The following is a 13221-nucleotide window of genomic DNA, read 5'->3' on the forward strand; positions in this document are numbered from 1 at the left end:
TTTATAGTTTCAAATTTCAAAAATCTGCTGGAGGCTCCAGAACTGCCCCAAACGGTTTAACACTGTTTCTAATTGATTTGGGAGGTCAAAAATAGATCGTATCCTAAATTTCAGATTTCTGGGTCAATTTGGGAAAATTTTGTTTTTTTTCTTATTTTTAATCCATACTTCACTTATACCTTACTTGATTTTCAAAAATTTGCCAAAAATCGAAAAATGCATTTAAGCACCTGACTTTTGGCTTTGATAAGTATATTTTTCGCTAAAAATTTCCTGGCCAAGGCAAAATTTCCCCAGCCAGGATTTTACTCATTTCACGATACGACTCTGTAGAATGAAAAAATTACGTACTTGTTTTGGTTGCATGACTTTAATGGAATTCAAAGAAGCATCGCCACCGTGAACTACTTTCAAATTCAATTTACCGAACATTTCAGCAGTAGTGGCTGTGGCACTTCTCAATTCTTTTTTAGCTCCTCTTCCGAACTATTGAAACGAAACACGTTTTAAATTTATAAAAAATCCAATAATTATTTCGGTACCTATTGAAATCGGTCAAATTCTTACCTCTTTTTCTACTTTCAACGTTAATGGGCCTACTAAAAACTTGGATCTGACAGTGGTGTGAGTATTCATTACATTTACAATAACATCGCCATCTCTTCTCAGAGAGGACAGTCCGAATAATGTGGCTTTAGCTCGAACTGGTTTCTTAGGTTGGCCTTTGTTTGGACTCGTGGCCTATAAAAAAAAGCAATTCTTGCATTAATCGTGCTTCATTTTCGAAGAATTATCGGTATCTGTGTCTCGAAAATTTTCGCTGGTGGTTTAATTATTTTTTCAGTAAATACTAAATGGTCATTTCATGTCAAATCTATGTCAATTTGCGCAATTTTGAGCTTTTAACGAAAGAAAAAATATTGTATTTACTGGTAATCATTGGGCAATTTTTTCAGATTTTTTGAGCATGAATTCCATAGATCTGATATAGATATCATTTTTCAACTTTTTCAGCTAATTTTTGGCACCAAAAAGGTGGCAAAACCGATTTTTAACCAAATCCCCAAAAAAACTGTTCTAAAAGTTCCAAAAGTGTACCATTTTTAGTTTTCAAGTTGACCTTGTACTTGAACGTTACAATATCTTTATTTTCCTCAAAATTTTGGACACCCCTGATCTCCCTTGGAAATACACTTTGAGAGCTGCGATTTGCACCATTCACTTGAAAAATATTTTTTTAAATCGCTGACCTGCCCCAAGCCCCAAAGTACAAAAAGCTCAGTGATTTGACTTGAAATGACCCTACAGTCACCGAAAAATATGTATTTTCAAGACACGTATGCTCAATTGATTCTCTCCATCATCACTTACTTTAGTTTGTTGACTTTTTTTCCTCAATAGTCTACTTCTACGGTGACTTCTCGCCGAACGTTTTGGATCGTATTCGTCATCTTCTTCAGACGATTCGAAGAGCTTAGTCAGAGCATCTTTCGTGGTGTTATTTCTACAATACAATTTGATTGTAATACGAGTAGGTCAAACTCAAAATACCTAGATGAGGATTATTCGATTACATACTCGTTGATTCTGGTCGAAGGTTTCGTAGTGGGCTTCCTTCTGACAGCTGTTGGTGTTTTGGCAGCTACTGGTTTTTTCTTATGTTCTGGAGCAGTCTGTAAACGTACGTTGACTGGGTCATAGTTCTTCTTCAATACTTTGTTAATTCTTCCAAAAATCGAATCGATGTATCGGTTGTATTTTTTGATGTAATCGGATGGTACGGTTACAGGAGCACCGGGTAAAGCACCTATTTGAACGTGAAAAAAGCTTTAAAATCATGAGTATAAATCGATTGCTTCGCATTAAAATAGGTAGGTATCTGAGCAGTCTGGCATTTAGAATGGTTACCTATACCTATATCTTATGAAATAAATTGAAAATTTCGATACCTAAATCTATCCATGTCGAGTAATTGAAAAGTGCACCGTCTCTTTATTAATTTTCAATTAATAAATTTCAATAATCTCGATTTTTTTCTCGATAACCGTTATAATTTTCGTAGACATAATTTATTTATCAAACCGACGCGTGTATTGAATAGATATCTAACGAGTTTGGAATCTTAATCACGTTTATATTATAAACCTGACTTCCTGTTGTTTAAAAAATCTGGGTCAACCGGTTGATACTAGAAATACGTATAATAACACCTATCTTCATGAAAATCCTTGTTGTAGATCGATCTACTAAAGAATAGGGCTTTTTTTTTTCTCTCGAAGAAAAAAATTTCAACAATTAGGTACCGAGTCGAGTCGTCGACGGGTTATTAAATAATACAGCTAGGTACTTTGAGTAGGCGTATATTGTTGTCGAGTTTATGATTCTAATGAATTCAGAAATTTATTATCTATCTCATCGTTCGTCCTCCTATGTACTTAGATATTAAAATTTTTGAAATATTTAAACGCAACTGGAAGTGGAACCTACGAAATGTGTAGTGGTTGTTGGAAAAATAATTCGTCTCCGCCTTTCTTTGTGTGTTTCAACTTTTTTTTTTTTTTTTTTTATTTTTTAATGATGGTAAATTTACCTGCACAGTTAATATTAATTAATTTCATTCCCCAAACAGAAAAATTTTATGCCTGAGTACAAAAAAAATTCAAGAAATAAAATTTTTCAATTTCTTTAAAAAAAAGATTGAAGTATGTATTTCTGACGTTGATTTATGCCCAAGCATAATTACATATAGGCACTTTTATTTTCAACGCATAAATTCTGTATTAAAATTAGAAAGTAGTTTTATAGTTTGAAAAAAAAAACACCAGAAAATCTTCCACGTACCTACCTACTCAACCAATTCTTTATGACCCAGGTATAGGTTTCAATACGAAACCTTTCTCAGCATGAAGAACTTTTACTCTGGTGAAAATTTGCCTATTATTTGAATAAGTGCTGGCATATTCACGATATAGACAGTAAAATTGATTTCATAGTGTGAATCGAGTGGTTAATTTTGTCATAAATTTTATTCGATGAGAATTATTTCAACATAGCTAGGTACCTATAATAGAAAGTGTCTATGTTTCAGAGTATTACAAGTCGTAAAAATTGCTCGTTAAATGAACGTAAAATGTCCATGGAGTTGAAGAGATGATGAATTATTGTTTGTCATTCGAAAGATTAATTTTTGAATTTTTTTATCTCGTTGTTAGAATTTTTGAGATGACTGTGGTGTTCAGAAGTACCTACCTATAGTAATTTTTTTTGAAATGAGATCAAGTGTCTAATTGTTCTGTTATCAAAATTTCTGCTTTTTATTTTCAATCAACTTTTGAAATTTTCCATTTATGTAAGCATTGGCTTTGCCTTTCAAAATTTTTTCCACCCAAGTTGTCGAGTTTTTTTTTTTTTTTTTTTAATTTGTTCAAGTTTTACAAATTTCAACTTGTCTTCCTCCAATATTGAAACATTTGAAAATAATTTCTGTCAAAAGCTCTTGTTTTTTTTTCAAAATAGCAAAAAGTCCTGTTTTTCTGTCAAATTTACAAAAAAGCAGGGGTTTTCTTCCAAAATTTCCAATTAAGTCCTTCTACAATTGCTTTTGGCCAACATGTCAAAAAAATTTTGCTTTTTTGCCAACGTTTCAAAAAATCTAGTCCTGTTTTTATCAATCAAAATTTAAAATTTTTCATTCTGTTATGTATTTTGTTTTTTGATTTTATATTTTTATTTTTTTTGAAAACGACCAAATTTTAACCTATTTCTATCCAATTGTAAGACTTGAAAAAATCCTGTCAATAGCTTTGCTGTAAAAAGTACTGTTTCTCTGCCAAAATCTCACAAAAACAACTCGTATTTTTAATTTTCAAAAAAATGTCACTTTTTTATCAAACTTGAAAATTGTGTTTTTTTGGACAAAAAAATGGTGTTTTTTTTCTCAAAATTTCAAAAAATCTAGTCCTGCTTTTTTCCGATCAAAATTTAAAATTTTTCATTCACTTATTTCGTTTGTTTGATTTTATAATTTTATTTTTAGTTTTATTTTTTTTTTTTTGAAACGACGAAATTTTAACCTGTTTCTCTCCAATTGTAACAATTGAAAAAAAATCCTGTCAATAACCTTGCTGTAAAAACTACTGTTTCTGTGCTAACATCTCACAAAAACAATTCGTTTTTTTTAATTTTCAAAAAAATGTCACTTTTTTCAAACTTGTCAAAAATTTGTGTTTTTTTAGACAAAAAAATGTTGCTTTTTTCTCAAAATTCCAAAAAATTAGTCCTGCTTTTTTCCATTTTTGTCAATCAAAATTTAAAATTGTTCGTTCGTTGCTTGATTTATTTTTTTTTTAATTTTCAATTTTTATTTTGAAAATGAACAAATTTTAACCTGTCTCCCTTCAAATGTAACATTTGATTGCAAAGAAAAAGTACAGCTTTTCTGCCAAAATTACAAAACAGCCTTGTTTATTTTTTACAATTTCCAAAAAAATCTACTTATATTATTTCTGTCAAATTTGTAAAAAAGTACCTTAGTGTTTTTCTTGACAAAATTGTGATAAAAATTGTTTTTTTTGGCAACGTTTCAAAAAGAATTAATTTTTTCTCAAAATTAAAAAAAACAGTCCAGATTTTTAAAAATTTTTGTTAATCTAAAATTTGAACTTTTTCATTCACTTATTTGTATTGTTTTCACTTTTTTCAATGTTCCATTTTCATTTTTAGTTCTTTTTGAAAATGAACAAATTTTAACCTGTCTCCCTTCAATTGCAACGTTTGATTGCAAAGAAAAAGTACCGCTTTTCTGCCAAAATTACAAAACAGCTTTGTTTATTTTTTACAGTTTCCAAAAAAAATCGTTATTTTCTGTCAAATTTGTAAAAAAGTAGTGTTTTTTTGTCAAAATTATAATAAAAATTGTTTTTTTTTTGGCAACGTTTCAATAAAAAATTAATTTTTTTCTAGAAATTTCAAAAAAACCAGTCCTGATTATTTTTATTTTTGGTAATCTAAAATTTGAACTTTTTCATTCATTTGTTTTGTTTTTTAGATGTTCCATTTTTATTTCTAGTGATTTTTGAAAATGAATAAATTTTGAACAGAACAGAATTTATAGTGTCTCTCTCCAATTGTGGCCTTTGAAAACCATCAGAATTGCAAAAAAGTGTTGTTTTTTTTTGCCAAAATTACAAGAAAATCTCGTTTTTATTATTTTTTTTTAATCATGTTTTTTTTGCCACAATGTAAAAAAATTTTGTTTTATGGCAACACAGTTTTTACCCCCTCCCCCCTAATTATTCCAGCCTGTGTATCATCGAGATTCGAACACTGATGTGACATTTTTCAATTTCAAACCAATCACGAACACCGAACGAAATGAGGGCAAAAACTTTCCAAAATTTATACAAATTCGAGAAATAAATAACACAAAAATATTATTTTTGATGCTAGAAGCTGATTTTGTTGGACTTGGCATGTTTCAAATTTGAAAAGTATTTTTTTTTTTTTAATTTCAATTTTCAACAAGAAAAAAAAACTGATTCCAGCGAAACGAAGGAGAAAGTTTTTGAAGATTCATTAATCAAAAACTTTCGAATATTTATAATTCAAAAAGCTTAAATTATTCAAGATAATTTTTGATGCGAATAAACGTTCATTTTTTTCAAATCATCAGACATTTTTCAACTTATCAATATTTTTTTTAGTTTTTTTTTTATGACTGAAAAAATTGAACCTGTCTCTCTCCCATTTTAACATTTAGAGAACATTTACATCAAAAACTTTACTCTTCTGCCAGAATTCTGAAATTTCAAAAAAAAAATCATTTTTTCCCCACAAAATTGCAATTAAAAGTCTTTCCTACTCTTAAATAAAACTTTAAAATTATTCATTCAAGCATCCATTTTCCATTTTTTTCTCGGAATTTTACATATTTATCTGTTTTTTGAGCTCTTTTTAAAAGTATGGAATTTTTTGATATGAGGCAATAAGAATTATTGGAACTCCAATAAATTAAATAAAAATATACTTTGCTCCAATTTTTCCAATTTTTTACCCAGAAAAGCGTTAACAATAGAATTAAAAAAAGCTCAAAATCAGCAAAATTTTAGTATTTTTGGGCAAAATTAAACATTTTAAAGCATCGCTCAAAGCCCACTGTGCCTCAAAGGTTGCATAATTCCATCAAATAAAAGTTTATCCTTGACTCCAAAATGAGCACCTTTTTAGGAACAAAATATACAAAAAAAAAAACTCCAGAAAATAAGACAGGGAAAAAAAGAAAATACCAAAGGTCAATTAGCAACCCGACTTCTGAGATGTTTGGGAATAAGTACATATAGCGTGTTGAACTGTTGATACTTGTAGGTATTGTATGCTCGTACAATAATCGTACCTAAGTAAAATATACGTTTAGAGCAAGGCGAGGCGTGTTGCGATGATTTGTAAACTAGATGCGTATCAAGTGAAACTAGTTACCGATGCAATCCTACCAGGTACGAGGCATTAGGCAGTGAGGCAGTGCTACATATTAAAATATTTCCAACCAACCGGTTCAATGGACAAATACAAATCTATAAAGATAGGACAATGAATAGCACAAGCACACACACATGCACACTCCAACTCGCACTCGCAGTACAAATCAAATACGGATACATTCAAGGAACTGGGACAAGAAGTTCACTTTTACAAGCTACTTGTTAACGTTACCAATGACCTCTATTTTTAATCCCCTCGTCCCTCTTCCGCAGAGTCTTTTAACAATGACCTTGAAATAAAGAAATGAAGAAGAAAAAAAAATACTGTGAGAAAATAGAAAGCTATATGACCACACCCACGACACCTGTTATAATATCGATAAATTAATTTTCCATCCGGAGTTTCTTCGCATTTCTACCATACTCACTTACCTTGGTTGTCGACTCTGTCGTGCTTTTAAAGTGCATCCTATCCATCCCTCCTCCCCCTTCGCTACTCGTCCTGTGCCGGCGGCGTCTGTCTCCGCACTGCCTACATAAACATATGCCTAAGCCTAATACTATACTGCATCTTTTTGAACTTGAAATATTATTATCAATGAACTCGTATACTTGTGTGATGTGCTGGCTGATATGGTCTATGTAAATTTCGATTATATAAAAATTTCACTTTTAAAATTCATATCTATACGTATTTTCAAAGCTGCAGGGCTTAAGAGTATTTTTTTTCTCCGATCGAGTATGAAAGTTATTCATCAGCATGCGACGAGTTCGAGTGAAACGAATTTATTGATGACTTGATGAAATGAGTTTATTTTTATTTACTGATGAAATTTTTGATAAAAATTCTATAAAAATGAACCCTGAAAATGCCTACCTCTTTTTTTCGAATCACCCCCCCCCCTCCTCAGGTATACTTATCCGGATACACGCATATACATTACAATAAAAAATTACACTGTGAAGTATTACATCTCCCCTTGAACAATTACTACACGTTGACACATAATTAGCAATGATTATTTTGAGCATGTTGGCTTAATTATACGTATTTAATGTCTCCATACTGGCAAATTAAATAACCTTGCGTAAGTATATTCGTGAAAAATATTTTCAATATCAACGCAAGAAGGGAGAACCACCTACCCATTGTTTTCAAGTTCAATTTTTTTTCATTAATGCATTTCCGTGTTGTACATTTTTGTTTTGAATTTTTTTCTCAAATTTATGTTACAAAACGTTTGGTTTCGGTTCGAGTTCAGGGTCAATAAGGTAAATTGCACAGTTATGGCCACTTAAAGAGTTTTTCTTTTTTTCAGATAAATTTGACCAGACTAGCCATAGATCACACTAATGGGCTTCAAAATCATATCAATCGAATTTAGAGGGAATTTTGTATCGATTGAACGTTTTACTTTCGACAAAGTAGATCAAATTTGTGGGCGAAATTTCTTTCTGAAAATTGCAGTTTTTTTTAGGCAAAAAAGATGATTTTAAAATTGTAAAAATCCAAAAGTGACCCCTTGAAAAATGAAGAACAAAATTTCACCAGATTGACTTGGAAAGCTGAAAGTTGGTTTACACCCCATCTTCGACCCCCCCCCCCAGAATCAAGTGAAAAAGATTTCGACCCGTTTTGAGCAGTTCTGAAGCCACTAGCGAATTTTTGAATGTTCAAATTTCCACCAAATTTTGCCTGAAAATGTTGCATAGCTAAAATTTACTTTATACTTGTTCTAATTTTAAAATGCTCAAGGGACTGGAGGTAGTTTTAAACCGTTCTGGAACCCTCAGCGATATTTTAGAAATTCCAGAAATTCATGAAGTGGCAAAAAAACTGAACATCCCGATCAAAAATCGATCTTGATTGATAATCGATTGATCGTACCTTGAAAATCGACTTATTTACGATTTTCGATTCCTCATAATGGATCACGTACGGAATAAAAAACCAATTTAGTCTTGAAAATAGATTTCCTAAACGATCACAATCAAAATTCGATAATAGAACTCCGAAAAATCGATTTATTTAACATCAATTTTAGCATTTAAACAGATTTCTGGATTAAAAATGAATCACTATCGAAAATCGATTTATCGAACTACAAAATCGATTTTTTTGTGTTTTTGATTTTATATTATGATCGATTATGTCGAAGATGAAAAATCAATTTTAGCCTTATACGTTGATTTTTCGACCAATAATTGATCATAATCAAAAATCGATTAATCGAATATCAAAAATCGATTCATTTGCGATTTTCGATTCCATATGATCGATTATGGTCGAAATGAAAAATCAATATTTCAGCCTCAAAAATAAACCATTCGATGAAAAATTGATCATGAATGAAAATCGATTAATCGAACCTTGAAAATCGATTAATCGAACCTTGAAAATCGATTCATTTGCGATTTTCGATTCCGTATGATCGATCATGGTCGCGATAAAAAAAATCAGTATTTCAGTCTCAAAGATGAAATTTTCCAATTTTCGATGAAAAATTGATTATGAACGAAAATCGATTCATTTGCGATTTTCAATTCTATGTGATCGATCATGGTCGAAATGAAAAATCGATATTTAAGCCTTAAATACGAACCTTACGATGAAAAATTGATTATGAATGAAAATTGATTAATCGAACCTAAAAATCGATTCATTTGCGATTTTCGATTCCGTATGATCGATCATGGTCGAGATAAAAAAAATCAGAATTTGAGTCTCAAAGATTGAATTTTTCAATTTTCGACGAAAAATTGATCATGAACGAAAATTGATTAATCGAATATCAAAAATCGATTCATTTGCGATTTTCGATTCTATATGATCGATTATGGTCGAAATGAAAAATCGATATTCAAGCCTTAAAAACGAACCTTATAATGAAAAATTGATTATGAATGAAAATCGATTAATCGCACCTAAAAATCGATTTATTTACGATTTTCGATTCCATAGGTATGATCGACCATAATCGAAATGAAAAAATCAGTATTTGAGCCTCAAAGATTGAATTTTTCAATTTTCGAGGAAAAATTGATCATGAATGAAAATCGATTAATCGAACTTCAAAAATTGATTCATTTGCGATTTTCGATTACGTATAATCGATCATGCTCGAAACAAAAAACCAATATTTCGACTTCAGAAATGAAATTTTCCAATGAAAAATTGATCATGAATGAAAATCGATTAATCGAATTCCAAAAATCGATTCATCACGTCAAAATGAAAAATAAATATTTCAGCCTTAAAAATAAAATTCCCAATAAAAAATTGATCATGATTGAAAGTCGATTAATGGGAATCCAAAAATCAATTCATTTGCGATTTAGATTTTGTAATTATGATTTATGATGTTCGAAATGAAAAACTAATTACTTACAGCCCCACACCTACGCCTTCTCGTCAAAAATCGATTGTCAAACTTCAAAAAATCCAATTCATTTTGATTTTTGATTTATATGATCGATCATGGTCGAAATAATCATTTTGTTTAGTAGATATTGTATTGATTCATTTGTGTTCTTATTTGTCAAAATTCGACCCACCAAATCGATTTGAGCAAATTTTTGAATGTTCATATTTTCGTGAACTTTATGTTGTATTTTTTACAGCTATATATTTCATAATTGAAAATTTTTGTCTTAGGATTTCCATGTTGAAGGTTAAGTAAGTCATCGAGATCTGAATTTGTTCACAAGTAAATTTTTGATTGGATTAAGGAGAGATTTCAATTTCAAAGTTGAAAGTCAATGAAGTAATCGAAACTTGAATTCGTTCATGAGTAAATTTTTGATTGGGTTGAGGAGGACATCAAAAAACATTCTTCCCTTCCTCAAGTGGCAAAGATCTATTTGCACAGGCGTCAGAGGTACTCAATTTTTCAAAGAAAAATTAATTTAATGCAGTGAAAATGATCAAAAATCCCGAATATCTGAAATTGAAATGTTCTATTTTCAATGTAAAAAAATTGAACTACTTTTTGACTCTTTGGTTTAAAAAATGGAGACTTCAAAGTGAGATTTTTTACAATTTCTTGCAATAATGCCAATCTTAAAAGCCAGACTTCGGGACAATCTTGGAAAAAAAGTGGAATTTTTTAGCACTTTTGCTAAATGTTTGTCAATTTATGGCAAAAAAACTAAAATTTGAAAAAAGTTAAGGCTTTTTGAAAAAAACAACTGTTTTGCTAAAAAGCGAAAATTTTTTTGTTGATTTTTGAGCATACGAAAATTTTAAAAAGCAGGATTTTTGAAAATTATTGGCAAAAAGTGGTAATTTTTGGACATTTCTACCCCAAAAGTGAGACTTCTGTGTACTTTATGGAAGAAAGTGAGACTTTTTAGCAATTTTGTTAAGAAGCGAGAATAAAAAAAAAAAAAACGTTGAAAATTTTAGCAAAAAACACGACCTTTTTTATTGTTGGTAAAAAAATGATACTTTTTTACATGTTTTGAAAGTGAGACTTCTAGAACAACTTTTTTGGAAAAATTGAGAGGTTTTGGAATTTTTTGCAAGAAACTTACCTACCCAATTAAGTATTGGCAAAAAATGATACTTTTTTTTTTACAAGTTTTAGTTGAAAAAAAGCAAGATTTGTGAAATAATTTTTGGAAAAGATGTGAAATTTTTAAGATTCACTCATTGAATTTTTTATCATTTTTTCTTTGTTCAAATTGAATGAAAAAATTGAATTCTTGGAATTGAAAAAGAAAAAAAGAAACCATTCCACACTGCCGAGAATTTCGGTCTTCCGGTAGGTACTAGGTAGGTATCTCTTGCGGAATGATTTTTTCCAAGAATGCAATGAATAAAATAGAGGATATTTTGTCTACTTACGCGATTGCCTAGCTTCTTCATCATCCTCTTCTTCGTCATCATCGTCATCGTCGTCATCTCCCAAAACATCGTCTTCGTCCTCATCCTCTTCGTCATCTTCATCATCGTCATCTTCAGTGCTCGCACTGGCCGTAGCAGCAGTAGTGGAGGCTTCACCAGCACCACCAGCCGATGCACCTAAGTCATTGGTATTTAGAATTTGCTCTTGGGTCTCGTCGACTTCGTCGGGTTGGCCGCTGGTCAGTAAGGTCACCGTGTGTGGATTGTTTTCTTCGGCTACTTGGTCATCTGGTTCGTTACCTTCTTCGGCTTCTAGTGCTTCTTCGGGAGCAGCCGCTAAGCCTTGGGGTGGTAATGGAGCTGCAGTCGATGCCACAACCGTTGCTTGAGGAGAAGCTGAGGCGGCTGGTTCTTCTTCTTCTTCGTCGTCGTCGTCTTCTTCGTCATCTGGAGAAAATTTTTGAAAAAATTAACGTTTAGTAGATCATTTAGATCATTATAATAATAGGATTATTATGGGTAATTTCAATCAGAACCAGTGTCTAGCTGGATACTGTTCAAGTTCAGATTCTCATGCTGCACTTGCTAAAACAAATCGTCAGTGTTTTGTTGTTGTTAAGTATTTGTTGGTAATGCGTTGTCATAATAGTCTGCAGAAAGGAATGGATGAGTGCCCTTTTAAAATTGAATCGAAGGTACCAATAGAGAGTACTTGGATGTATTGTAGGTACTAGGTACCCATGTTTCTCTATTTTTTAAACGATTCACGCTTCGCCGACAGCTGACAAGCAATATAGTAAGAGATGACAGTGAAATACTGCTTCACGCGAGTACTCGTGTGCAGATACATGAGCATGAAAGTGCCTCACGTCGTGTTTACATTATATACATACCTTTACACCACATATAAGTCGATAAACAAGATTACAAGAGCTTTAAAAAAACAGAATTAACATGATACTTTTGGCTTCACGAGCACGTGGCAATGTTTAAGTAGGTAGGTATTTGTATAGGTACATTTAATACGCCTATAGTAAGTATGTGAGTACGAGATGAGATCGTTTAATAGCTGCTGTTAGACTGCTAATTACGACGATCAACAAATCGATCACATTCATACTTCTCGTTGCTCATTTAATTACGAAATCTTAATTTTCGTTTGTTTGTGCGTTCAAAACTAACGGGTTTCTTGTTCGTATACACAAACCATATGTCCCGAATTCTTCTCAATGTGTTAATCGATTCTTCCGCAAGAGCCGAGAGTTTGACGATTGAAGACGACGACACGTATTACTATTGAGTCGTGTCGGGTCGTCTCAGGGTATTGAATTTTTTCTAGTACGATATTAAAATATACTGTTTGGGGTCTTCGAAGTCTATTATTTTTATTTTTTGTGAATTTTCAACACGACTCATTAGAAGTTATTTCAACTAAATTCGGCCAAATTTAGTATCCACAATGGAACTCGATTTTTTCAACAAAAAAAATAGCTCAAGTAGCCAAAAAAGTGGCAAAAAGTGAGCAAAGCATTTTAACGTAGAAAAAAATTACAAAAAAATTATGAAAAAAAAAAACATGACATTTGAGATTGAAATGTTCTGGTTTTCAATTTTTAAAAAGTTGAATCATTTTAGAACTTTTTGGTCAAAAAACGAGACTTTTTGACAATTATTGGGAAAAAATGAGATTTTTACCATTTCTGGCAAAAATTCCCCAAGTTTTGACAAAAAGCAAACCTTTGAAATTTGTAGCAGATGGAAAAGTTTTCTCGAAATTTCTTGCAAAAAGCGAAACTTTTCGATAACTTTTGGATAAAAGTGAAATTTTTGAGCACTTTTGCTGAATTTAGTCGATTTTTGAACCAAAAAGCAAGACATTGATAATTTTAACAAAAGCAG

At 31.3% G+C, this 13221-nt stretch overlaps 1 protein-coding gene across 3 annotated transcripts in view; it reads right to left on the bottom strand.

Annotated features, from left to right (window-relative positions):
• The window catches only part of LOC135849763 (germ cell nuclear acidic protein-like), a 36194-nt gene that overhangs the window by 2037 nt on the left and 20936 nt on the right, over positions 1-13221 (bottom strand). For all 3 annotated transcript variants that reach the window (XM_065370336.1, XM_065370334.1, XM_065370335.1), the window contains exons 3-7: positions 11323-11769; positions 1579-1807; positions 1372-1504; positions 568-741; positions 352-486 (exon numbers count right to left, since the gene is read on the bottom strand). In XM_065370336.1, coding sequence (XP_065226408.1) covers positions 352-486; positions 568-741; positions 1372-1504; positions 1579-1807; positions 11323-11769 — 1118 coding nt within the window. The remainder of the gene's footprint in view (positions 1-351; positions 487-567; positions 742-1371; positions 1505-1578; positions 1808-11322; positions 11770-13221) is intronic.

This window comes from Planococcus citri, chromosome 1 (assembly GCF_950023065.1).
Source record: "Planococcus citri chromosome 1, ihPlaCitr1.1, whole genome shotgun sequence".
NCBI classification, from domain to species: Eukaryota; Metazoa; Arthropoda; class Insecta; order Hemiptera; family Pseudococcidae; genus Planococcus; species Planococcus citri.